This window comes from Trachurus japonicus, chromosome 20 (assembly GCF_045865225.1).
Source record: "Trachurus japonicus isolate A0001 chromosome 20, Traja_1.0".
Classification (NCBI taxonomy): Eukaryota; Metazoa; Chordata; class Actinopteri; order Carangiformes; family Carangidae; genus Trachurus; species Trachurus japonicus.
This window is the reverse complement of record NC_140926.1, coordinates 26,642,755-26,670,681: the sequence shown is the minus strand read 5'-3', so window position 1 is coordinate 26,670,681 and position 27,927 is coordinate 26,642,755. Positions and strand designations below refer to the sequence as shown.

General features: G+C 42.5%; 1 protein-coding gene across 1 annotated transcript; it reads left to right on the top strand.

Moving 5' to 3' along the window:
* The first annotated feature begins 31 nt into the window (after positions 1 to 31).
* On the top strand, positions 32 to 26,959 carry riok3 (RIO kinase 3 (yeast)). Its single transcript, XM_085762737.1, has 13 exons — positions 32 to 363; positions 5,337 to 5,452; positions 8,724 to 8,869; positions 9,044 to 9,151; positions 15,518 to 15,627; positions 16,995 to 17,138; positions 20,653 to 20,780; positions 23,169 to 23,351; positions 23,482 to 23,641; positions 24,014 to 24,094; positions 25,108 to 25,197; positions 25,733 to 25,846; positions 26,100 to 26,959. Exons 1-13 carry the CDS (start codon positions 328 to 330, stop codon positions 26,211 to 26,213), a joined length of 1,530 nt encoding a protein of 509 aa, XP_085618863.1. The 5' UTR covers positions 32 to 327; the 3' UTR covers positions 26,214 to 26,959.
* The last annotated feature ends 968 nt before the right edge of the window (positions 26,960 to 27,927 follow it).

Here is a 27,927-nt window from a genome sequence, read left to right as displayed (position 1 = left end):
CGCGCTTCCTGTTGTGCTGCGTTCGCGTTGCGTTCAGGTTCACTGTATTGGGAAACTCCTCACAGACGGCTGTGCTAACGTTACCTCAGATTATATCTACATTATTTAGCAAAACCCTCGGTTACTTCCTTGTGTCCTTTCTTTTGACATTTTACCAAGTGTTCTACAACAGTTTCCTGCACCTGTCACACCGGTGGACGTCGCTTTTAGTCTCATTTTCAGCCCATTTCAGTCTAATCTGCTGCCTTCTGGTCGTGCTAACTTTAGCTCAGCGGCTAGCCACCATTCACTCATCGAAGAAAGGACCGACTCATCGTGATCAGAATCATGGATCGAACAGTTGTCACGACAGAGACACCGAAGGTAAGAAACTGTTTGCTGTGGCTGCCTCGTTGTGTTGTGTCGTGTTCATTTTGTTCATCTCTAAACTCCAGGGAAATGCTCGTCGTTATTCAATACGGCTATGACCAAACGAAGAGTGTTTCCATTTCTGTCACATCTTTGACTCCAGGCTGTCTCCATACACAGTAATGCTTTGGACAACCATAACATAGATGGAATAATAGTGCTGTACAACTACTTCAAACTGTATTTTTTCCCTGAGCTAAATTAAGTTAGCAGCTGACATGAGTTTCTGGGCCTTAACGTTATATTTTACAAGCACGTTTCTAAAATCTATATGAACATATGTTTGATTGATATATAAGATATCCCATCCATTGACTGTACGACTTTTCCTGCAAATGTTTTATTTCTAAATCATGTAACCCTAAATAGAGTGGGCGGGGCCTAGACGTCAGGACTCTGGGGGAGGGACTCATCCTTGGCATGTCTGAACTTGTCCCGATAGTTTTTTTTTTTTGCTAATGAGTCAGTGATTTATTAATAGCATAGACTGTAGATTAATAGCAGTAGTCATCACAGGTCATAGTTCGATTGATATTCTGACGACATGGAAAGAAAGAAGTAAAAAGTAACAATGGATGAATGGTTGAAGAAATGTTGAAGGTGATATTAACTAATAACTTATCTTCAGTTTTGTTTCAGTCCCCGGCCCTAAAGATGATGTCATAGCCCCCCCCCCCCCCCCAGCTGTACACCGGGATGCATCCCTGGTTTTTACAGTGAATTATTTATTGTCAAGATCTTTCTTCACTTGTGAAAGTCTGGCACCAGGATCAGCTTTATTTGAATGAATGACTGAATTAATGTTTTATTTCGATCACAGCATCAAAATTTCTACAAAACAAATTCAAGGTAGTATCATGTACTATATAGCTGGTCGAAAGGGGTTGCGGCTGAAGCAAAGCTTATAGCTGCCGCACCCTCGTTTCTCATTTCATTATAAAAACCATAAGCAGTCTGATCGGAATGGCGCATATGCATACACACATACATACATATACCTACACAGTACGTCCCTCACCGACCATCCTATATCCACAAACCTTCACAACTCAAAAACAAAACAGGTCGAAATTTCCTAGGTTGCATTACACAACCCATATCAATCCTCAACTACAAACATACGCTTAAAAAACAGTCAGAAACAAACAAGAAAACTTCATGTTTGTTGCAAAATTAAGTTAATTATTTCCCTTTGTTGCTCTCAACATTTTCAATTTTATACTTTTCAAAAATATTATTTTTAAATAGGGATGCACGATAACATTTTTTTGAAACCGATACCGATAACCGATAACTTTCTGCTTCCGAAGGCCGATACCGATACCGATAACCGATAACATACTTGGAGATAAAAAAAAAAAGACTAGTGAGGACCTAACATAGTATATCATGACATCAATACTATAAACAAACCAAAAACAGTTTTGACTCTTTAAATGAAGATATTCTATTAACAAGCCTTTCAAACATTTGCTAAAAGATATCAGACAAAACTATTTGATATCTCAAATGAACATCTATTTAAATAAGCTGCATTACTTATTGATATAAAAATAAAAGACTCTAGAACTGATGCAAATACTTTGCATTATTTTATTTATTTATTTTACTCATTTAAAATAAATACAAAGTGGGAAAAGTGCATCCCACAAAAAGCTTGGCTGGTTCCATACAAATGAATAACTTTTCAGAGAGGGGGAGAGAGAGAGACACACACACAGACAGACGGTCTGTGTGAGAGGGGGTGGGGGGGTTGAGGGGGAGAGAGAGGGAGAGTGTGTCTGTATGTTTGTGTCCCCCGGTGGCTTCTTACAGTTAGCTTTATGTTGCTACTAGCGTCGTTAGCATCGTCCTCGTAGCTTTAAAAACTCCGTCGGAGCGACGGTCATGTTTCAGGTGACTGACCAGGTTTGCTCGCGCTATTTTTCCCTCCTTGTGGAGCTTCCTTGGAACATTTATTACAGATATCCAGCGAACTGTTTTCTTTATTACCGTCCCACATTAGCGCCGTCATGTTGTGTTTACAAACCCAGCACGTTGTGCTGCGTTCACGTGTTGATGGAAGTTCCCTGTTCCCGTTTTGCGAGCCGTTCTTCAGACCTTTTTATGTTCATATTTCTATGGTTTATGTGTAATAAGGGTAATTGGGATAAGTCAAGTCAAGTCGGCAACTACCAAAATTATGACCGAGTTGACGAGTTGTTTTCCGAAATGAGGGACTATTCGGATTTCAGTCAGAATTTAGTTTTTCCGATTATAGGGAGGTCACATGAACGCAGCATTCACTGCAGGCCGCAGGTCTCATGTTGGAGTGAGAGCAGAGCGCTCTGAGTGAGAGCCCTTGGTAAAAAAAAAAAAAAAACGACCCTTACCGCAGTGCTGACAAAAAATATATAATAAATCTTATCGGGCCGATAAGTTTATGATATCGGATTTATCGAAATGACGTCACAATTTCCTGATATCGGGCCGATAATTATCGGACCGATAACTATCGTGCATCCCTATTTTTAAACATTGTTTTTAAATGGGCAACATTTTTACTATCTTTAATATCTTCTGGTAAGCTATTCCAAAGTTTCACTCCACAGACAGATATGCACATACTTTTCAACGTGGTTGCTTTAACCCTCCCTCTCTTTCCCCAAACATTTTTTGGATTTTTCCTGGAAGTAGATTGTGCTTTGCTTTATACAAAAATTGTGCAGTTTTGCAGTCCACTAGATCTCTAAATTTCAATGCTCTTGATTTTAAAAACAATACATTGGTATGTTCATGCACACATGTGTAGTTCTAAAGGATGATAATAGGGATGTCACGATTATAAATTTCACGATTATTATGCACTAATTAATTTCATAACACTAGGAATGTGTAAAATCAAATGTAGTCAAAATATAGTTACATTAATATATCAAGTATCTGTTAATATATGACCAATTATTAATCCCCCAGGGGAAGTGTTTGAAATATTCAGGTCATCTATATCTACATTTTCATCTATACCAAATGTTTACGTTTATTTCAATCTTTTTTTGCTTTGTTTTGTTTTTTCTTTAAATACAAATGACATGCTAACATTTAAATTGCTACCAATTCAATGTTACATTAGTTAAATGGACCAGTATCTGTGCATTTACCTTTATTTTGGCGCACATCTGCCAATACATAATCTTTTTTGGGAAGTGATGGTTTTTAGGAATCTTTACGATTAATTAATTGTGGCCTTTAATACCACGATTAATTGTGAAAACAAGTAGGCCTAATGGTGACATCCCTAGATGATAATAATAATTCATCCCTCAGTGATCTAAGTGATGCAGCCAGGGGTTACATGCTGTCATTCCGACATCCCACCATTTAGACATACCACCACCACTCCGACATACCGCTGTTGCAACATGTGGACGTCCCACCATTCCGACAAGGCTTTCAATATAAGGAACTGTGCGTTACTCAACAGGTGATAGAGGAATACACACATGGTTGTGTGTAATTACCAGCAGAGCGCAGACAGGGACTAGTCTGCCTGTCTAGCCTCTACTTGGTCTTTTTACTAAACTTAACCAACTCCTTTCTTCATTGCCTAAACCCAACCAGTGCAAAAATCTTTTGGGGAAAAAATACGCTATTAAAGGAATTGTCGGAAAGGCAGGATGTTTAAAAAAAGAAAAAAATACCGTCATTCCGACCATAGGAAGTCGGATAATAGCCCGTGCGAATAAAAAATTGCATTCAGTCGCATCAGTGCGACTCGGACAGAAACTGCATGCACCGCTTTGCATGCTGTTTAACGTGAGCAGTATCCCCCCCGCCCCGCCCCCCCCTGCCTGTTTGGTGATTTTGGCCGCCGCATTGATTAAAGCTTGTGTACATCGGGGCCGTTCAGATGTAACGTCTTTTCCGCACATTACTTTCAAGGTAGACGCGCGTCATGCACGCCAAGGCGACACCGTAGCAGCGCACATTCGGTGCGATGCGCTTTTTTTCCGTGCACGTTCGACCTGCTTCTTCCTCCGGTACACGGTCTCGGGCTGTGTCTCTCTTACTGTTTCACACGGAGCTCTGCCCCAGGTGAAGGAAGCCCTTAGGTGGTACGTGGCCTCCGAGGCTACCGCGGAGCTATCAAAAAAAAAAAAACGCTTGTCGCGGTGAGAACAGCTGACATGTGGTCACAGTCTCACAGTGCAACATTCATATAAACTTCAACCTCAAAGCTCCCTGTCTGACCTGTCCCTGAACATCACACAGGGGCAACATGGAGCTACTTGTGTGACAGGTTGTTGAGGAAAAATGTTTGGTGTTTTTACTGTTCTCAAATGTAAAAATGGGTCATGTTGGACCCTCAGCATTATTTAAGGCTTAAACAGCCTGCTACAACATTTTTCATTGTGCTCCTAAAAAATCTTAGTGTAGAGCCCTGTATGTAATGTTCAGCTTTTTATACTGAGGGAAATATAGGTTCACTGCTCATCAATACCCCCACCCCTGGGCCACATGCACACACATACAGCGTAAAACTAAAAACTAATATTGGTTGTAATAAATATTCTATTTTCTCACACATATTTGCATTGTTTGTCTTTCCTGATTTTTGTTAAGGCAAAGAGCCAGTTAAAACATTAAAAATTAGTCTACAGGGTTAGGATTATAGGCTAAATCTACTTTATTTGTTTGAAAATGATATTTTCACCAAAACTACAAAATTTTTATTGTGCTACTAAAAAATGTTGTGTGCTACTAAATTTTTCAGCATGGTAGCACAGTGCTACTTGGAAAAAAGCTTAGCGTCAAGCCCTGAGAGGCCTATGTCGGACTGGTGGGATGTTGGAATGGCGCTTGCTCCCAGTAGCCAGGTACTCATGGTCGGTCTCACACTGTGTGTGTGTGTGTGTGTGTGTGTGTGTGTGTGTGTGTGTGTGTTGCAGAGTCCGTGGGGTTCGGTGGCCCTGCCAGCTCCGGCTTGCTCATTGGCTGATGTGATGAGTGAGCAACTGGCCAAACAGCTGGATGAGGAGAACAACACCATCCCTGCTGTCACCGAGTAAGTTCCCACCAGCTTTTAGTGTGTGTGTGTGTGTTGGTCATCACACCTAATCAAGTGATTGGTCAGTTACTGAACCACTGATTGGTACGTTCCTAAAGCATTTCTGCTGTGTAACATTGAATCACATCACTCTGCTATTCAACTGTCTTCAAGTCTGGTCAGTTGATGAAATGGTCATAAGTGCAGCTGCTCTGATGTGGTCAGAGGTGGGTAGAGTAGCCAAAAATTGTACTCAAGTACAAGTACAGTTACTTTAGAATAATGTTACTCAAGTAAAAGTAAAAAGTAGCCATTCAAACATTTACTTGAGTAAGAGTAGAAAGTACTTGGTGAAAAAGCTACTCAAGTACTGAGTAACTGCTGAGTAACCTCTGATTTGTTTGTTTAATGATCAGTGCGTAAATGTAGGCCTAATCAAATACACAAAAATATAATAGCAATGAAAAAATCCAGATATTGCCAAAGAACAACATTTAACAACTAAGACAATAGGCTAAATTACCTTTTTTTTTTTTTAACAAAGTAACATAAATTAAAGGTTGAATATGTAGAATATTTATTAACTCATTGAGTGCCGCGCTCCTTTCCAAAGTTTTAGTCAAGTGTACCGGCAAATTAGACCATATTTGACTTTTTATTTTAGAGCCATAGTGTATTCTATATTATTGCCACCAACACATACTGTAGCTCATTTGAAAGGTTTAACTTTATCCTTCAAATGGCCACAAACCGTTTGTTTCTACGTGCCTCCGTTCCTGAGAAAAGTCAAGCTAAACATGGCTGGGTTTCACCAAAATCCCTCCTTTTTTTCTAGAAAAGGAGATAGAGCGTCTTTTATGAAAGGTGCGCTGTTTGTGTCTGTCGCTCTTCAGACACTCGCATTTCTGGATCAAAGGGCTCGTATAAGATAAATATACACAACAATTGTTGTTCTATTCACAAAACCACCATCGGGGGCGGGGGGGGGGCGCCACTAAACAGCAATAACACAGACGCACCGTGCCGTGTCACAGCCTCTCGCCGCGGAACGTGAGGCTCTGCCGGCCACAGCGGCTCGCGAACACCGGTCCCGCCGGTGGTCGCGGTCCGTCTGTGGTACGGGTCGGTGGTGCCGGTCTGCTTTGGTCCAGAGACCATCAGATTTTACCGCGGGAGGACTTTGGGGAGGACACGGTGTTGCTCCAGATGAAGACCGGGCGGGACAGTGGGCTGAGAGCTTCCTGGTTCAGCTCCCAGCTGCTGCAGCCTCGCGGGTGAGAGCGGAGCAGCAGCGGAGCAGCTGCTGCATCCACATGCAGACCTCCGTTTGCAGAAGCTGAGTTATGATAAAAACTTCCAGATCATGAGCTGTCATGTGACTTTGATCGTCATCTATTTCAGTTCTCCTCGTCGTAGAGTCCCCAAATTTACATATAATGTGTATTAAAGTGTCTATTTTCATAATTTAAAAAAAAAGCAAAAAACGAAAAATTTCGTTTTTGGCACTCAACGCATGGGAACGAAAAACGAGAAATTACGTGGTTGGCACTCAATGAGTTAAAAGCTATATTTTTTCAAAAATAATACATCCATGGGGCCTTTAGAGGGGTACAGAATGAAAGTATTGCTTTTCCATAAAAAATTTTTTTTTAGTCTGAATTATTATTTTTAATATTTTTGACGGGCTCGACAACTGACTTTCTGTCAACGTTCTGTTTACATTCCTACCTGCCTGTAGCCGACATGTGGCTCAGTTCTCCGCTGTTTTCCTGCCTCCTCCCGGTCGGATGCGTTTGTTTCCAACCAAGCCTTTTTAATAATCAATCGGTGGATCAATGGATTATCATATACTTGTTAGGATGGGTGTATTTGTGTATTCTTATCTGTCATAAACACGTTTATCGTCGCGGACTTTCGGTGCCACGGAGCTCCTTTTTTTTTTTTTTTCCAACTTGACGAGAGCAGTGACAGCGGAGGCTCTGAGGCTCTGAGCAGCAGCGGTGTGAAGGCAGAGAGCCTCCACTGTCCCTGTCATTTATTATGCTGTTAATGACGGTAAAAATGAAACATAAGGTAAATATCCTGCTTAGCTCTCCTCCTCTGCTGTCCTCTGTTCAGAGCGGAGTCCCTAGCAACGGCCCGTTTTACCTAGCAACGGTCTGGCAATCGACTGCTGGAATTCTTTTTCTGTTGTTTTTCTTGTAATTCTACATAGTCAACCTTTAAGACAAATTCAGCCACAATAACTTACATAGGCCTATCTATGAAAGGTCTATGAACTAGCTCTTTGTGTGGGTGTGGGTGTGTGTGTTTGTCTGTATGTCTATCTGTGACCCCCTCATCCAAGAGGCTTCTTCAGTTCTGAGATTAATGCCAGAAACCCAGGTGTTTAAACCCAGAGTGGGTGGTCCTATGATTGGTTTCTAGTGAAACCAAAGTCACATGACCACACCCCTGAGACTCGAGTCACATGACCACACCCCCGAAACTGGAGGGGTGGTCATGTGACTAGGAGTCACGTCTCCAGGTGTAAACTTCCTGGGGAGGAAGAAAAATAAGATGACCTGGATGACTGAGAACCTTCACCAAAGACGGTTTATATTGAATATCTTTGCCTTCACGGACATTATCCACGACATACCAGGGCTGACGTCATCCTAATCATTTACTAGCCGCAGTTTCTTAAATTTGAGGCGGAGTGGCCGTCCTGTTTACCGCGGAGATTTTGTGTGCGGTCATGTGACTGCCTGGCTCTGTCTGATTGGTTAAACGGAGGCAAACGTTGCGAGTGGCGACATCTGATTGGTGAAACACAGTCATGTGACAGAGGCTCGGAAATATCTCATTAAAACATAAACAAATAATGTGCACAATGCACATTAGATCGATAAGAAAAAGTAGCGAGTAGCGACCGGAATGTAGCTCAATGTAACGGAGTAAAAGTACCGCTTCTTCTGAAGAAATATACTCAAGTAAAAGTAAAGAGTAGGCTGCATTGAAACTACTCTTAGAAGTACAATTTATCCAAAAAGTTACTCAAGTAAATGTAACGGAGTAAATGTAGCGCGTTACTACCCACCTCTGGATGTGGTTTATGTAGTGAAGAGATCCTGCCTGAGACAAGAGGATACATGAGAAGCCTAAACAGACAAAGTAGAAATACAGAAAAGGAATCATAAACTCTCTGAATGATTTTTAAAAAACGTTTACCAAAACATTTGCATGTGCATCAATTTCTCTGTCCCACGTCTCTGAACGTGGACAACCTGTCCTGACTCTGTTCTGTCAGGCCTGGATCAGACCTGTTGTCGTCAGATGAGGCTGCTGATACAACCAGTGACCTGATGCTGGCCCAGATGTTACAGATGCAGTTTGACCGTGAGTTTGATGATCAGCTCCGTCGTGAGGAGAAGAAGTTCAATGGAGACAGTAAAGGTAGGAACACAGTTAACTGCAAACACGCTTGTGATACACAGTTAGACATTAGTTTTGTGGGTTTGTTTACTCTTGTGTTGCTCTCGTCTTCATGCACAGAGAGTGTAGCAGAGTAAAACACCAGTTAATGAGTTAACCTTAGTGACAGTGTGTGTTTGAATGTTTTGTCTGCAGTGTCCATCTCCTTCGAGAACTACCGAATGGTCCATCCATATGAAGACAGCGACAGCTCGGAGGACGAGGTGGACTGGCAGGACACCAGACACGACCCCTACAGAGCAGGTGAGTGTTGACTTCTGTCCCTCTGCACATCAACCACTGTCACATCATGATACATGTCCACACTGACCAGGCAGCAACTCTGGCTGATTACACTGGCTCATGCTGCTGCAGCACAGTCCTGTTATATCATATTGTGTCAGTGGTTTAACAATGATGCTGTTACCCCGCTGTTTTTGTTGTCCCCCCCTCTGGTCAGACAGAGTAATAGCCTACTTTAGATCAAGTCTACATCATTTGAACCGCGAGCCTTCTCATCCCCTCTACAGTAGCGCACAGCATCTGCCTGACCGTCATGCAGCCTAGGCTACTGTAAATTCTCCCCCCCAAAAAAGAGTCTGGAGATGCCGATTGCACTGGGTCGGGTCTGTCTCCAGATTTGAGCAAATAAAAGCTGGTCTCAATTAGAAGCCGGGACTGTTTTCTACAACAAAACCTCTCAAAGTGCTTCATTCCTGCTACAGTTCTCAAAGACCCGACCTGGTCTGATCCGCTAATGCGGCCAGACTCACGTACATTAATTCTCGTCCAGACTGCGGCAAAAAAAAAAAAGAGAAAGAAAAGACCCGACCCGAGTTATTTAACGTTTTCTGGACCCGGTGCGTCTGGTGGAGTTGTTCGGCCCGTTGAGAATTATATTATGATTATATTATTTCCCATTTTTCTTAAGTGATTTGATGTCGATGTGACTGTATTGGCTATAAACTACAGGTCCACAACCTGGAGATGCCCTGTAGCAACCAAAAACGTAATAACAGCCAATAACGTAATAACAGCCAATAACGTAATAATTTTGGCCATTTTAAATGTAATAAAGCCAATAATGTAATAATGTGCCAATAATGTAATAAAACTTTTGAGCCAATAACGTAATAACTTTTTTGCCAATAATGTAACAAGTTATTACATTATTGGCTGGTAATAACTGGTGTCGATAATGTAATAATACATAAATATGACTGCAGTTCTTGGAAATAAAAGGCTTTTTTTTAATAGTTTTTGTGCAGTTTGCTAATTAAAAATAGGTATAGTGGATGACATAGTGGTCATATTTATTCATCCAAGATATGTACTACCTTTCCTCTCTCTCTCTCTCTCTCTCTCACTCACTCACTCACTCACTCTCTCTCTCTCTCTCACTTCTACCATGCTTAATGATATGTTCGCAAACGGAAGAAGTAAGCATTGTAGGCTATCAACAACCTCCAAAACATAACCAAACTTGTGTATTGAATGGTGTCCACTGTCCAGTGTTTCCCACACATGCATTTTTGAATTTTTGAACGTTTGTGAATGAAAACACTACCGAACTTCAGTTGGGTGTTTTGGAGACAACGCTAACCATCAAGTTGGAAAAATGATGGCTAAATGTTAATTTAAAAAAAAAATCAATGGTAAAACCAAATCAACGCTGCATTGCTCCTCCGAGCCATGCTGGAACATTTCACATTGCCTATTTCTAATGGTTTGTCTGAGGCAGGAAGTTATACATGACTGAAACATAAACTGGCTGGCAGACACCATTCAATACACAAGTTTGGTTATGTTGATAGCCTACAATGCTTACTTACTGCAAACATATCATTAACTCATTGAGTGCCATTGACGTATATATACGTCAATCAAAATCCAACGCTTGAGTGCCATTGACGTATATATACGTCAAATGCAGTTTTCTGCGGCTGGTAAATGGGGACGCTGTTGCGCACACTGTGAGTAATTTTGGGGCTTCTGGGCTGTGTAGAACGAAGAAGACTGTAGATCAGAGCAAGAAGTGAAGAGGAAGGAGAAGACGAGTGCGATCGGTACAGAGATAAAAAAGTTGGGAAAAGTTTCTATTTCTAGAGGAAAACGACGGGCAGAGCCTGGAACAAGTGTAACGTGGAGCTGGAGGAAGCTTAGCCACGGTGCTATTAGCATAGCTCCAGCATGAAGTGATCAGAGGAGGCAGGAAAGGTAAACTCATCCAGATGATCAGCACCGAAATGCCGAAGCGAAAGCGGATCGCGGAGTCAGTTTCACCAGTTGCCGTGTAACCGACGTGATGACAAACCGAGAGATCAGCGCGGTGCGTCGCTGCCGCGGCCGCGTCCAGCACAGAGGCTGAAGACGCCAGGACGTCTCCCTCCCTACTGCAGAGACGAGGGGAAGCAGCAGGAGGAGAAGTAGGAGAGGAGAGGGGAGGGGGGAGGAGGGGGTTAGGAGAGGGTGAGGGGGCAGCAACTGCAGGAGGAGTAGGAGAGCAGGCATCACTCTGCAGAGTAAGACTCCTACTTGTTGTATTTTAGTTTTTTTTTTTTTTTTTGTACAATGAAAAAACATGTGAAATGAAATTTTCAGATGTCTTACATGTTTTTGAAGCCAAAATTAAAACGGATAAATCACTGTTTTTCTTGAGAGACTCTCTTTCACAAAAATGCATTTTTCTCAGCTTTCTAGAAAAAAAGTGGTCTTTTTGGTGCAACCAGGCTCTATTCAACTTAAGATAAATTAAGAATGGAACAAGGTACAAACAAATGGTTTTTTCCCTAGTTAAATAGAGAGTCTCCTCTTTCCTTTGAGCTATTTTGTGTTTTCAGAGTCATAATACAAAATATTCTCTTGGTCTTAAAATATTACTCCAAATGCCCCGAAACGCTGGCACATGGCACTGACCATTTTATAAAAGGGCTGGCACTCAAATAGTTAAAGTGAGAGAGAGAGAGAGAGAGAGAGAGAGGTGAAAGGTAGTACATATCTTGGATGAATGACGACTATGTCATCCACTATACCTATTTTTGATTAGCAAACTGCACAAAACTGCAAAAAAGCCTTTTATTTCCAAGAACTCATATTTATGTATTATTACATTATTGGCACCAATTATTACATTTTCAAAGGTTTTTTTAATACTAGGCCAATAACGTAATAACCAGCCAATAATGTAATAACTTGTTACATTATTGGCACGTTATTACATTATTGGCTTTATTACATTTAAAATGGCCAAAACTATTACGTTATTGGCTGTTATTACGTTATTGGCTGTTATTACGTTTTTGGTTGCTACATGCCCCAACAGAGACCCCCCCCCCTTTTTTTTTTTTCACAAATTGCACACTGTGTATATGGAAATGTGAAATTGGATCAACCATACAGGCAGCAACATCTACTGGGTGTCATCTTAAGAAAACACATCTAAATCACTTCAATCACATACCCTACCAGTCAAAAGTTTGGACACAACTTCTCATTCAATGTTTTTCTTTATTTTCATCACTTTCTACTAGGGGTGTCACGATTCTCCAAATCCTCGATTGGATTTGATTTTCGATTTTAGGGTCACGATTCGATTCGATTAGGGGTGTCACGATTCTCCAAATCCTCGATTTGATTTGATTTTCGATTTTAGGGTCACGATTCAATTCGATTCTCGATTTTTTTCCTTTTTCTTACGGCACAGAGGCCTATGCCATTTTCAGACTAGTCTAGTCTACGATCATTGGTTTTATTCATCAAATTTTGTACAGTAAATCTTATTTCAAAAGATGGACTACATATAAGTGATGCAATTTCCATAATGTATCACATTAGGCACTATGGTCACATTCAGGGACGGACTGGCCATTGGGCAATGTGGGCAAATGCCACTGCGGCCGCGGGGAACTCCACCAAATAGATAAAGTGGAGCGGAGCGGCTGCATCAATAGGCGGCCGCGGCTGCAAATAAATGAATAAATAGGCTAAATAAATAAAGCGGAGCGGCTGCATCAATAGGCGGCCGCAAATTATGCCGTGGACTAACACAAAACTAACTCTTAACATGTTTCAACATTAAAACTTATTCTAAGGGGCGGAGAGGGGGGTTACTGTAGGTTGTCTCACTCATTCAATCACGCATGCACACACACAGACACACACACACTGCTCTCAAGCAGGGATGTGCGGTCAGGGGACTCAATGAATTTACGTCAGGCCAGGCAGCGGCCGTAGAAGCCACTCGCCATCTCGTTGTATTTCAGAGGAGAGGCACAGAGCTGCTCTGCCTCTCCTGCCCATACGGTGTGTATCTGCCCCTCCCAGACTTGTACGCCAAGAGGCTACGCTGCCTCATTGCGTAACTCCAAGTGTGAGCGGCACGTAGGCCTACGTTTACGTTGCCTTCGTTAATTGTAAACAAACAGACGCCCCCGCGGTTTTTGCGTCCAGTTTAGCGGGTATTTCAACAGCAGTGATGGATAACACTACCGGAGAGGCTCAACAACTTTTTTAACTTCATTTGAGGAATAAACGGCAGCTTTTACCTGACGGAAACCAACGCCTGAGCTACGGTAGCTAACAGCTAGCAGGTTTTACTTTCTCTCTCTCTCCCTCTCTTTCTTACACGCACACACACACACACATACACACACACACAGCCCAGGTTGTCTGTCATATCTGTTGTAGCCTATGCCTTGTAATAACAGCTTGTTGAGTACAGTTAACATTATTGTTGCTTCGGTTTGAGTGTGGATTAATTGTTTGTTGTGTAACGTGAGTGGTGGTCTAATATCGTGGTCCTGTTATTGATGAGTTGGATTTTAATAACAGCTGATCTGTGTAGGCTACTGTAGCCTAGATGGCGTGGATTGTGATGAGAAGGTGTTGCACACATTTTAAGACTTATCCCCCCCCCCCCATGACCTGAGAAGGCAATGTGGCCTCTCTCTGTCAAAATTGCCAGGGCCTCTTTTCGTTGCCAGTCCGCCACTGGTCACATTTAAATAATTTATTTACAATATAAAGGTAACAATTTTACCAAGAATGCCCCCAAAATCATGATCCAGGGGCCAAAATTGCCCCAAGGCTTTGAAACAAATATATTTATATCTGTACATTATCATAATTTTATTTTCATTCATTTACCGTCGCGTCATCTCCTGATGTCGACTTAATGTAATGTAAACGAGATTGCGCTGATACGGAGAGTCATGTGACAGACAGCGGGCAGTGCTGCAGCTGCAGCTGCCGTGCTGCATGGACCTGATCAGACTGGCGGTGGTCCACAGTGAATCAGTCCCGGATCCTCCACCGTCACAGATCCCCAGAAAGCCCCCGCAAATAATACATCGACAAAAAGTGGCAAGTTGCACCCTTTCGCAGGCTTATTATTTGCGGGTTGTTGTTTTTTTTAAAATCTTATAACGTCACTGCAACATGCGGCTCTCAGTGCTCGTCGGTGTTGTGTAGTTAGAGCTGTGTCTCCCTCCTGTCGATCCTCTCTTTGACTTCGATGCTCGAGACCATGACGTAATTTCGATCGATTTCGATAAAAAATCGAAATCGTGACACCCCTACTTTCTACACTGTAGATTCAAACTGAAGACATCAAGACTATGAAGGAACACAATATGGAGTTACATAGTAAACAAACAAGTGTTAAACAAAGCAGAATATGTTTTATATATTAGATTTTTGGAAGAAGCCACCTTTTGCACACTCTTGACCCTCTCCTGCGTCATGAGGTCGTCATGACTTGGAACGCTTTTCCAACAGTGTTGAAGGATTTCCCAGAGGAGCTGAGCTCCCATTTCATCCCAACCATCTCAGTTGGGTTTAGATCAGGTGACAGAACAACACTTTGGTTTTAATTAAAGAGACCTCGAGGAGTTTGCTTTTGGTTATAACAGAGTCTCATATTAATATGGATGAATCTACGTTAATGGGTCCATTTTCAATAAATATATAGTTTTGTCTTTATAGTTATTTTGATATTATTATTTAGTGGTCGTCCAGCATTTCCTAGTTTTGGTTTCCTGGACGCTGCCCGGGGGGTCATGAGAATATCGCCACTGAATCGCTAGTTGGAATCGTTTATGGTCGGAACTACGACGGTATCTGATCGTCTTCCAACCTCCGACTTTCATTCTTAATGAATGAAAACATTCTTGGCAAATGTTTTCACTTTTGTCCGTCTTGCACCGGTCCAAGAATTTCACCGTGCACGGAGGCTCATGGGAAATGTAGTGAAAACAATTCGCTCCTCGTAGTCCCTTCAACCCTTTTTTGTTTACTACATAACTCCATATGTGTTTCTTCATAGTTCTAATGTCTTCAATAGGAATCTACAATGTAGAAAGAAATAAAAATAAAGAAAGACCATTGAATGAGAAGGTGTGTTCAAACTTCTGACTGGTAGAGTAAACTGTCAAAAACCATAGACTGATGAAAAACACAGAGGTCAGATATTTGCTACAGCCTGAGTCATATTGATGTGGTGTTTGTATAATGAGAGATCAGTCAGTGGACCACCAGATACAACTGTTGTTGTCAACGTCACCTCACAGCGATAATCTAGTGTGTGCCAACTAAGAGTGAATCAAAATGTTTCATGTGTGTGTGATCCATCAGACAAGCCTCAGACCACGCCCAGGAAAGGCTTCACTGGGAAAGGCAAGAACATCACCACCAAACACGACGAGGTGACCTGTGGTCGCAAGAACACAGCCCGCATGGACAATGTAAGACAGCCTCACAATTCATACATATGCTGCACCAATCAGCTGAGCAGCCAGAAACTTCTTCTCCTTCTATTTAACAGGGATGCAAACAGCGCGCCGAAAAGCGAAACTCGCTTTTTTCATGACCAATTAGGTGACTTGTGTGAATCGTTCAGATCCGAAGAGTTTTTGTTTTTGGGAGGGGGGGGGGGTCTCAGCGATCAGCTCGGGTCAGTAAAGTGTTTTTCTAACAGGCTGACAGTGACAATCACGTGAAACTGAGGCGAACTCATTCATGGTCTCTGATTATACTGATAACAGCCGACCTCCAATGTAGACGTGCGACATGTGCGCTCATAAAAGCGGCGCGTATCCGCGTGCAGTCGGTGCGACAGCGACGCTGTTTCCCCCCCCCTACATGTCCACAGACATGCACGGTTCCCTACGTTGCTGTGTCAGGCAGGTGTTTCCATGGAGCTCTGCCCCGTTTCAGAGACGACGCCTCCGCGGTGTAGAATGTGTTCAATTAAAGTGAAACTAACACATTATATAGCCTATATGTCCATTACACACTGTATGAAACATTCCATGTCTTTATTTATTCCGTTTATTTTAATAGTAATAATTATGACTAACATTCAGTGAAGACCTAAAATTCAGTATCTCCAAAATTGAAATATTGCAAAGGATTTTTTTTTTTTAAAGCATTTTTAATATAGAAATGTTGGCCTTCTGAAAACTGTCCATCTATATGCACCCAATACTTGGTTGGGGGGTTGAACTACTGGAAATTGACTTTTCCATGATATTGTAATGTAATCATTTGTTAATGGTGTGCACCCCCCCCCCCCACGCCAGACAATTCCTCTCTTTTTTGGTCCTGACCCGTTTGCATCCCTGATTTAATAAACATATCACATCATGTTTCATGAAAATAAGAATTGTTAAACCAAATTAAGTATTTACACATTTTACAAGCCACAAGGACATTAGGAAAATGAGCACAGGCACCAGTGTCGACTTGGCTGTCTTGCCATGATCCAGTCAAGCTTTATTGACTTTATGTTATCAGTTCTTTAGAGGAAATGAATTAGCTCCAGAAAGTCCACAAACAATCCTAGAATGAGGCGATAGACACAAAAAGAAGTCATTGTCACCTTGTGGTTTTAAAGAAGTCTTAGTTTGTGAACAGGTTCATGCTTCAGTAAGGAAACAGTGTGTGGTTAGTCAACATTACACAGCTGCTTACAAGTATCACTTCATGTTCCTGCTCCTCTGTGGAACCATTCTCCAGCTGATTAACAACAGAGTGTTCAGTGTTTCTCTCAGGAGGGAAATGACCATGATCATTTAGCTCTAGTTTGTCTTTTTGACCTCCTCTCCTTCAGTTTGCCCCTGAGGTCCACGTCGGTGATGGTCTGGGGATGGATCTGAAGTTGTCCAACCAGGTGTTCAACTCTCTGAAGCAGCACTGCTACAGCGAGCAGAGACGCAGCGCCAGGCTGCACGAGAAGAAGGAGCACTCCACTGCCGTGCGTATGATCTTCACAGTCTCACAATGTTCAAACACACAGACAACTAGGGCTGTCCCCATTAATCGACTTAATCCATTACATCGGTGACATAAATACATCGACACCTACAACATACTGTCGAGTTGTTGTCGATTACGCAATTTACGCAAAACCGTTACCTGATAAGATTATAATGTTCTATTGTGACCTTGTCTGTGACTGGGCTTGTGCCGATCAGCAACGCAATCCTCTATCGGCGATTGAGAGGATGATCAACAATGTTTGTTTCTTTCTTGCCGTTATAAAACACACACGCTGCTACAGCTGTGCAGCTCCACATCCACTGAGCTCTGGCAACACTAACGATATGTCTGTGTGTCATCTGCATAACTACCGTAAAACTTCAAATAATGGCAGAGTCCCAAATTGCCGCCGGTCCCAATTAACCGCCGGGTGTAGCAAAATATTTTTTATATTAAACGCCCATCCCAAATAAACGCCGGGTCAAACATTGTTTTTCTGGTTGCCAAAAAATATTCTATGCAAATATAGCGGGTGTCTCGTGACGTTAAAGACGGCCGAGGACCGACAAGACGCCTCTGGGCTGGTTGCTCCTGCCCGGTCTGTCCACTCCTCTCATCCGCACTTCGGCACCTCTCCTGGGCTGCACCGTGTCGGCTCGGCTCGGCTCGCTCCTCGTTTTAAATGACTTTACTCCTTTTAAAAGTAGCGTAAACAGCCTACTGTTCTCTGATTACTCATACGCGTATTTAGTTAGGCTATACGTTGCATTATTATTAGTTATAGGCCTACTTCATTCATTCAATCAAAAAAAAAAAGGACGGTGGTGCGAGCCAACACAGGTGCTGAAGTGTGGGAGAGGAGTGGAGAGACTGGGCGTCCGCAGGGTTTTTGCAACTTGCGGCGGATCAAGAAGGGCGGAGGACCGACATGACGGGGGGTCTCAGTCTCCTGGTACCTGTGCGGGCCAGGACGCCGGAGGTCAGCGAGACCGAGAACGAGTCCGCCCTGGCCGTATTTACAGTAATGCCTTGAGAAACGCACGTATCATTCCACCCCCGCCTGCCGCCACCGGAGTGAAGCCTCTTTCCCCAGAACGAGGTCCAGGTTGAACACTATTAATAAACGCAGGTCCCAAATAAATGCAGGTCCCTAATAAACGCCTGTTGATTTGAGCGATTTAAGCAAATAAACGTCCGGGCCTTTATTTGGTGTTTTACGGTATGGTAGTTATGTTTTGTTAAAGCAATTCTTACCTTTCTGGAACTTTTGCACATTTCTTTGTCTAAGTTAAAATGCTATTAATAATCTGATGATACAGAAACCCAACAGGGTTAAAAACTCATCATTTTTCCATTCTCATAGAATTCTGAGAAAAGTCTGACCAATAATATTATTCGGTCCGATTAATAAGATTTGACCATGGATTTGACGAGTGACCGAACATACTTAAAAAAACCTAACTTTATTGACACCAGAGCAGTAGCAGGACACAGAGAGCAGAGGAGACTAGAGTCACAACACACACTAGAAAGAAGGGTTTTGGAAATAAATAGTTTTTTAAAAGACCAATAACTGCAGCCGCAGCTGGTCGCGGAGTTTCATGTCTGATATTGTAACGTTGATAGTGAGCAGCCCCGAGTGATACGTAAACACAGGAAGTCACATGTGTCTAAGCATCTAGTGCTAACGGCTAGGGGGCTAGGCTACTGTTAGCTCTGTGCTAACGGCTAGGCTACTGTTAGCTCTGTGAGTTCTCAACAATCCAGACCCGGTTGAATTCCGGACCGGCGCGGCTCGACTCGGCCCGGTCGCGGATTTATTTTGGCCCTGAACCAGCGCATCAAGTCAGGCTGGCGGCCGGACCAGCGCGACCTGATGCTTGTTGAGAACTGTAATCTGTAACAATGGCTTCCCCTGCTTCTCCAGCAGCAGTAACAACAGTTTGTTATAAAACTCATCAGTCATCACTGAGTCTGTTATACGATTTAAAACTCTGTGTTGTGTTTGACTGTGTTGTTCCCGTTTCACTCGCTTTCCTGTTCTGTTTACCGTTGCCATGCCAACACATGCAGCGGGCATGTGGAGGTGCGGCAGCAGGGAGAGGTGGGTGGGGCTTGTGAGGGAGGTGGAGCGGTTGATTTTCAAATGTCTGTGCTGTGCTGTGTGAAATGCCAGAAAGGTAAGAATTGCTTTAAGTATTGTTCAGTTCTTGCTTGGAATAATAATTGACAGTGTATATTTGTTGTTACCTTTGCGAAAAAAAAAACACTGGAAGAGGAAATGGGGGATCTGCCAGTCATACAGTAAGTGAGTAGGGTAGGTGTTGGGCGCCATCTTTGGAGGATCGCGAGTGTAAACACTCGTCTTGTCGCTACCCGATCCGCGACGCTACCGGATCCGTGACAGCCACGTACGGCAACTCCACTTGGACAAACTTAGTTGAATTGACTTAGGATCACTGCCCTATGTGCGTCGCCACAGACGGTTTATCTTTTTATTTATTTTTTTAAATACTTTATTAGTAATGTAAATTGAGGGTTGGTTGTGGTGGTCTGGATCTTGATGCTCAGAAAACAGGAACACAGGCGGACTTTTAATGTTTACTGTCCTCTTTTCTCGCCGGCCTCATCACCATGACAACCACAAACAATTACAACTACCACAACACTCACTGAATAAACGAGTCTGCCGCGGCTGTCTTATGACGGACCTACGCGGTTTTTATTTTATTTTATTTTATTTTTTTAATCATTTTCACAGTACCGTATTTTAATTTCACAGAACTTAAAGCATGTACGCAAATCGGGCAGTGCCCAAATGAAGTTTGTCCAAGTGGAGTTGCCGTAGGCAGCTGTCCAAGATGGCGGCCGGTCTGCGCATGCGCAGACCAGTTTTGTCACGGATCCGGTAGCGTCGCAGATCGGGTAGCGACACGTGTCCCTAAAAAAAGTTCCCCAAAGTCGCTTAAAAGTAATCATGGTGAGACAGCTGCTGCGTAAAAAAATGCCACAGTAGTATATGCACTTATACCAAAAACGAGATAGTTCACGATGTCTGGATAAGTCAGTGGAGGGAGTAAATCTGGGTCTTGAATCCAGTCCCCACTCTCTGTTTACGTTTGCGTTCCTCCAAAGATGGCGCCGACATCCCACAACGCAAAGCGGCGTGACGTCAGCTTCACATTCTCTATACCTTTTTGGTTAAATTTAAAGTTGTTGTTTTTATGTTGCTTTCTACTGTTTCTATGTCGATTGACTGAAAAAAAAATGTAAACGGTTAATCATGTGCATCCCTATCTGCAGCCTTTGCAAAACGGAGATGGCGCACCACAGTGTTCTTGTAAATTAACAATCGTCAACCAAAAAATAATGGCTAGGTTAGTCGAAAAAATAGTTGATGGATTAATTGGTAGAAAAAGAATGGTTTAGGACAGCCCTACAGATAACACACACACACATCCTGTTTCTCCTTCCACCTCAAACCTCTCCTCCTCCTCCTGTCTCCTCAGGAACAAGCAGTGGACCCTCGCACTCGTCTGCTCATGTATAAGATGGTGAACGCCGGTGTGCTGGAGAACATCAATGGCTGCATCAGCACTGGGAAAGAGTCTGTTGTCTTCCATGCTGATGGAGGGAGGTGAGTGGATGTAGGGAGGAGCTGGTCTTCAGAAGACTGTTGATAATACAGGTTCATCAGCAGGTTTTGTTCACTTTCATCTGGTTTTAAAGGGATACGCCAACATTAACTGGTTAATGCACACAACCAGGGTTCAAAATTAGCGGTCGCCAGTCGCCAGTGGCGACTAACTTTGATACTTTGGCGAGTAAAGGAAACCGGCTGACTGGCCACTCTGGCGAGTGAAAAAAAAAAACTACTTCGTTGTTGTTACTGTTCCTCCCGACCCGGCTGTGACGCTTGGGTTGTGAGCCGGTGTCGTGCAGATCTTAAAGCTCACAACATGCCGTATTGCAATGATTTGTGACCGATTACAACGCTCGCGGCGCACGTTCAATAAGAGAAGTTCCATATGAGCGCGATCAGCTGAGACAGAGCACAATGGATGTGGCATTGATCAGATAACGCAGCGCACATGTTTATTTAACAGCAAAAAAAAACATCTCTCCAATTTATTTATTTATTTTTTTGCCGTTAAATAAACATGTGCGCTGCGATATCTGATCAATGCCACATCCATTGTGCTCTGTCTCAGCTGATCGCGCTCATATGGAACTTCTCTTATTGAAAGTGCAGCCAAACACCAGACTGAAGAGAGAGGAACAGCAGAGCTCCTCTGACAGCTCCTCTGTGGAGCTGCAGGAGAGCTGCCACCTCTTTTTTTTTTTTTTTTATTGCAGCGCCGTTATTACAGGTGATGCACATCTATGTCCGTGTAGCTACATTTATTGTCTGATCTTCCTTCATGGTGCACAGTGTCAGTCCTCCTGTGAAACTTTTAGCCACTAAATAATATGACTGAAGGCAGTGGAAGTCTGCACATGTCGACACGCCCCCATGAGTTGACGACATAAGGAGCTAATAAATAAATATATATAAATAACTGATAGTATTATTCGGTCAAGTTCTTGTTATAGGTTAATGATTAAACGGTTAACCATGTGCATTCCTAAAATAAACCTTTTAGGGAAAAAAGGCAAACTTGACTCCTTTATTCCACACTAAAATATGCTAATAGCTATGATATGTGTTAAAAATGCTTATGAGTGTATTATAACAGTTCAACACAATGACAAATATACAAAACAGCTATACATAATTTTTGGCCAGTAAAAAATCTTTCTGGCCAGTAGATTTTTAAAGCTCACTAGCCAGTTGGCCAGTGAGCAAAAAAGTTAAGTTTGAACCCTGCACACAACTATTTTCTGCTCCTCATCCCAGGTCGATGTCACATTAATTCAGTTAATTATATCAAAGAAATAAACACATGCACAAACAATTAGACCTGCAGGCAGTGATGAACGGGTTCTTGTGCTCTTGCACACCTGGTTCCTCATGTATCAAACCTGCGTACACCAAAAACCCCCCCAAAAAATAGCCAAATCTCTCGCAAGGATCATCAATCTGTATGTGAGCGTAGGGAACGCAAAAATCTCACACCAGGTCTGACCAGGTGTACGCACATCTGAACCAGCGTAGAACATGCAGGAGTCAGGACCAGTGATGGGAATAATGGTGTTAGAAAATAACAGCACTGTTTTTTTCAGTAACAAGTAATCAAAAGAGTTACTGTTACAACACCGTTACTACCGTTACGTGACTCAAGAAGTCCCATCACAAAATAATACACCCGTTAAAGTGTAGCTTATACATTTTTTTTCAGTCCATCAATAGTGGAAAAAAGCTGTTTATCAGGAACTAACCAACTCACTCAGTATTCCTCCACACAGGCACTTGCAGAGCTTGTCTGTGTGGAGGAATACTGAGTCAGTTGGTTAGGAGGGTTAGTCCAAGTCATTTGACATATTTGAGCATTTTATAAAAAAGTAATGCCATAGTTACTTTTGCTGTTACTTTTATCATGTAGTAACTCTGTTACTATTTGGGGAAAGTAACGAGTAACTGTAACTAATTACTTTTTAAAAATAACATGCCCAGCAATGGTCAGGACAGAGGCTGTGTGGGATTGTTGTTGCTCTTAAAGTAAATAAAAACATGTTCATCAAGTCCCTGTTGAAAACGTTACTCCACTTTTATTTTGAGCAACTGAGGTGAATTAAAGGCCATGCATAGACAGACAGCCAGATGTGCAGTGTGATAGGACAGATGTTTCTACAGAAACAGTCAGTGGCAGACCTGTTCTAGTTAGAGCAGTAACATCTCAGATCTCTGCTGCTTCCTGTAGCGGCTGCTAGCTGTGGAGACGGAGTGTGTGGAAATTGGGGGTCACAGCGTTTACACTCCTAGAGGGCTTAAGTTGAAGTCATTTTCTAGGGGGCGCTGTGGAGCTTTTTTCTTGCCCTGATGCCCAGTGCACTGGCCCTAAACAAAGCTGTGTTTGTGTTTCAGCCTGGAGGAGCAGCCAGTCCCAGACGAGGTGGTGCTGAAGGTGTTTAAAACAACACTCAACGAGTTCAAGAACAGAGACCGCTACATCAAAGACGACTATCGCTTCAAAGAACGATTCAGCAAACTGAACCCACGCAAAGTCATCAGGCTGTGGGCCGAGAAGGAGATGCACAACCTGGCCAGGTGTGTGACCTGCAGCATGGCTGTGTGGGTCACTGCTGGAACCTAATATGTGGTGTCTGGGGGGAATAAAAATGTTTTCATATTAACCGATCATCATCTGTAGAAATGTGACATCACTGTTTGTGTCCAGGATGAGGAAAGCAGAAATCCCGTGTCCGGAGGTGGTGCTGTTAAAGAAACACATCCTGGTGATGTCGTTCATCGGAAAAGACCACGTTCCTGCTCCCAAACTGAAAGACTCCAGGTTGGGCTCAGAGGACATGAAGAACGCCTACTACCAGGTCTTACATGTACGTACACTGACCACAAGCTCCACTTCTCACCTGTTTTATCTATGTATACAGCAAGTAGTCTGAGGATGATGGCAGCTTGCTTTATTGTTTGATGAGCTAATTTAATTGATTAGTGCTTTATTATCCAAAACAAATTGATCAACTATTTAATGCTGTTTTTTCATATTAACTAATGTGGACGATTCACAACATCCATGGTTCAGTCTCTGTTTTTGGGTCATGGTTTTCATTTTGGTGTATATCACTGTTTTGTTTTGTTTTGTTTTGTTTAACACCTCAGAAATATCACACAATGGTCAACACACACATGCCCTGGAACCATCCCATCACTACTGTTTGTTGACTTGTTGTGCTTGCTCTCCTCTGCAGATGATGCAGCAGTTGTATCAGGAGTGTAACCTGGTCCATGCTGATCTCAGTGAATACAACATGCTGTGGCATGAAGGGAAGGTGAGACTGTCTTCACTGCTCTTTGTCCCTGACCTTTTCTCCATACACCCCGGTCCATCAGGAGGCATTGTGGGATTGTTAATGTTAATTGAGTACATATGAGAAAATAAGCAATGTTAATAGAGGGTATGCACATGACGTCACGGTACTCTGAAGTCGCTGTGGAACGTCCACTGAGTGGCAAAAAGACGAGTGGCAGAGCCGCCAAAGTTCAAAAACGAGCAAGTAACGAAGCGATTTTCTCCGAGCCCACACAAGTCTGACATGTCTAGCTTTGCCAGCATGTAAAGCATGCATGACCTAACAGAGCTGCTAAAAATCTTGAGGATACGTCTCACTTTGACCGAGTTACATTCAAGAACCTGTTCTCAATGACGGAAAGTAAATTCACTGGAGCGGTCATTTTTTTCGATCGATCAGCTGTGTTTACCGTTTCAGGTGTCGTAGTTATGATGTTTAGACAGATAAATTAACCACTTCTAAATTAACCACTTCACATCCTACAGTTTGACTGGTCAGAGTTTTTCAGAATAAAAGCAGCTCGTGTTTTAGTGTCGGGAGTCACTGTCAGGACGACAGTAACAGCTGTAATCTCGTCCCTCTGCACATTAACAGTGAGCCTGTCAGTCACTCTGCAGGTGCGGCGGTCACACTGTGTGTTACAGGAAGTGTCCGTGGAGCAGACGGTTTTGGGGAGCTGGTTGTCGATTCTTTTTGACATCAATTTGTTTTCATATAAGATATTTTATCCAGTTTATGAGTCCATCGCTATCCGCCAGCACGTTGAGGAACGCTTGTTTTGCCACTCAGTCCGATCGAACGGGGCGTTGCCGAGGGCAACGTGACGTAAACGCATACCCTCTATACCCTTTTTAAATTTTATCATTAAAGTACTGGCTATTAAAATCTAAACAATGAGCGTCCTCACCTTCTGCTCCAGCCTGTCTGTCCTCAGCTCACATGTTAAACCACTTCAAGTCCTCAGCAGCTCTAAGCATGTGTGTTTGCTGTAGGTGTGGCTGATAGATGTCAGTCAGTCGGTGGAGCCCACCCATCCTCATGGTCTGGAGTTCCTCTTCAGAGACTGCAGGAACGTTTCCACGGTAAAGCCTGGTTCTTCTCCAGAATGGAATGCAGCCCAGTTCTGTGGTTCCGGATTCAGTCTGAGAACATGAGTGTCAGAGTAGTTGTCTCAGAGACACTGACATTTGATGTGTCACGTTGCCTGTAGAGTACAGAGAAACACATTTTGTCATTTCCCAGGGAATTTTAATGTCATCAAAAACTGGAGAAAAATATTTTATCAGCTCACATTCAACAAAAAATGATGGTATTTTTATGAATGTGTTGTTTCTAAGTGATTGTTGGTTATAAATGACCCCTATTAGGAGTTATCTGGCATAATTATTATTCACTCAGGTTCTAACTGGCTCCTTGAGAAAGTGGCACACTAAGGAATGAGGGCATTTTTTAGTAACTAGGTGTGTTTACCTAAACTCTGTTCAATTTATTCAGGCAGTGAAGTGTAACCAGGGTAACGGCTGACATACATAAAGAAATTATTTAAATTAATTACTTTTCCAAACAGGAATTCATTCATTTCTGCAATCTGTGTGTGTGTGTGTGTACACTTTCCAGTTCTTTCAGAAGAGAGGAGTGAGCGAGGCGATGAGTGTGTATGACCTTTTCAATGCCGTCACCGGACTGAACATCTCTGTTGGTTCAGAGGAAGAGGCTGAATTCATCGCCGAGGTAACAAAGACGACTTCTTCAATAGGTTGAAGATATGTGTGTCGGTGTCTTGTGAAACCTTGTCAATCATTAACATGCAATTCATATAGATAACACTTTTCACTTTTACATTCTCATACAGTTTGTTATTTTATTTATCAATGAGTCCAGTGTAACTTGATAATATGTTTTTTATATTTAGATATTATATATATATATACACATATGTTCATCTAGTGCTTGGTTAAGTGAGCTGTGTTCCTCTCTCTGGCAGATCGTGGCCCTGGAGAAGAGGAACGAGGACCATGTGCAGAGACGAGGGAAGAAAACCTTCCCAGTGTCCTCTGAGGACGGAGATCCTCCTTTAAAACCCGACGCTGATGACTAACACTGACCCGGCTCGCTCTCTCTTCATAGTCCCGCCGCGTTGAAAACGATGTTTGGTCGCGATGAACGGAGGAGGATCCTCCGACGACCACCCTGCCCACTCACCCTCACACCTGGCTGCTTCCTTTCCGTAGGCAGGACAGAGCGCCTCCTCCTGGCTGCAGGAGGAACGACACCACCCAGCTGGATGATGAAGTCAGAGCGTCCGGGCTGCTGAGACGCTCCAGCAGGGTTTTTTGAAGCTGAGATTACATCTCACATCCTCTGCTACTATTGGCTCATACTGAGATACAGTATGTGCAGTAAAAATACAAAAACCTCATCCACCAACAGTTCCTGCTGGTGAGCTTAGTTCACACCGTTTATTTTTAATTCAAGTGGAGAAGCCGATGTCATCATGAATTACACTTAGTTTTGGGTTTGGTTTTGGTTTGGACATCAGGCTTTGAGTATTGGAGGGTAGGGCTCAGGGAGGCAGTGGAGCGAGCACACAGAACAGCAGATATCAAACATGAACTTGTTTGTAGCCTTTGGAGAAAATCACCAGTTTGCAGGATAAGAGGGGAAACTAATACAATGTGAGATTTCTTCTTTCCTTCTTGGTTGTTTTAAGGGAAATAATCCTAAAAATATATTTAAATATAAACAGCACAAAAATTAGTCAAATACCATAAAAAAACCAAAATATGTTGCTTTTAAAAGCCTCCAAGAAGGACACTAATTGAGTGTCTTTATGTGTAGTGGGCAGCTCTTAACACTGTCACAGAGAAGTTCCACATAGACACAACCTCTGCCAAAACAATGCTGCTTCCATGCATCACATTGAAGAAAATAAAATGCAGTATATTATAAAATATTTGATTCTTGGAGTATTTGACCAGAGAGGTTTATAACCAGACTGACACTGAGCTGTAGTTTTGATACTTTGAAACTTCAGTTACCATCTTTACCTCTCTTTTTTCACTTTCACCTTTTCTCCTTCTCTCACTGTGTTTCTAGAAGGAGCTAAATGTAACGCATGCACAACCCATATGACTCACTCTACTAAAAATGCTGACAGAGCTCAGTGTGACTTTAGGATAATTCTCTTCAAAGTGACAGATGATTCTGTTCAAGGATGTAGTGTGAAATGTTTTAGGAACTCTCTTCTATAGGCAACTAGTTATGTAAGAATCATGTTAAAAAATCATTGTAAAATCAATGTAAAAGATGAGGACTGTGTTTGTTGTGTGTAGCCTTTTGTGTTTTCACTTCAGAAAACCTAGCGTGGGAGAGGCTGTTCACTTATTGCAGATTCAGAACTGTGTGTGCTTTGATGTGATATTTGGATATTTCTCTATATGGTGTGTAGCCTCTCATGATGTTGATTTTACGGTGCTATGTGCTAATGAAATGCCCATCATGTGTAATATCCTGCAAAAAGAGGTGATATTAAAAACTGAAGATGGAAGGTATGCTGCTTGTTTTGGATTTTTCTTCAGCAAAAAAAAAAAAAAAAAAAAAGTCCTCATACATTCTTGATTTTGTACTGACAATGAGCACATGATCTTCAGCCTGTCACGTGAATCCATGGAAACTTCCTACCAGATTCTTTCAAAATAAAAATAACAACTGCAGGATTCTCACCCATTAAATGTGCATGCAATTATTTACAACAAGTAATTACTTGAATGGAGGTGTAATGAGTAAGTGCTCCAGATATGGTGGAAATGCAT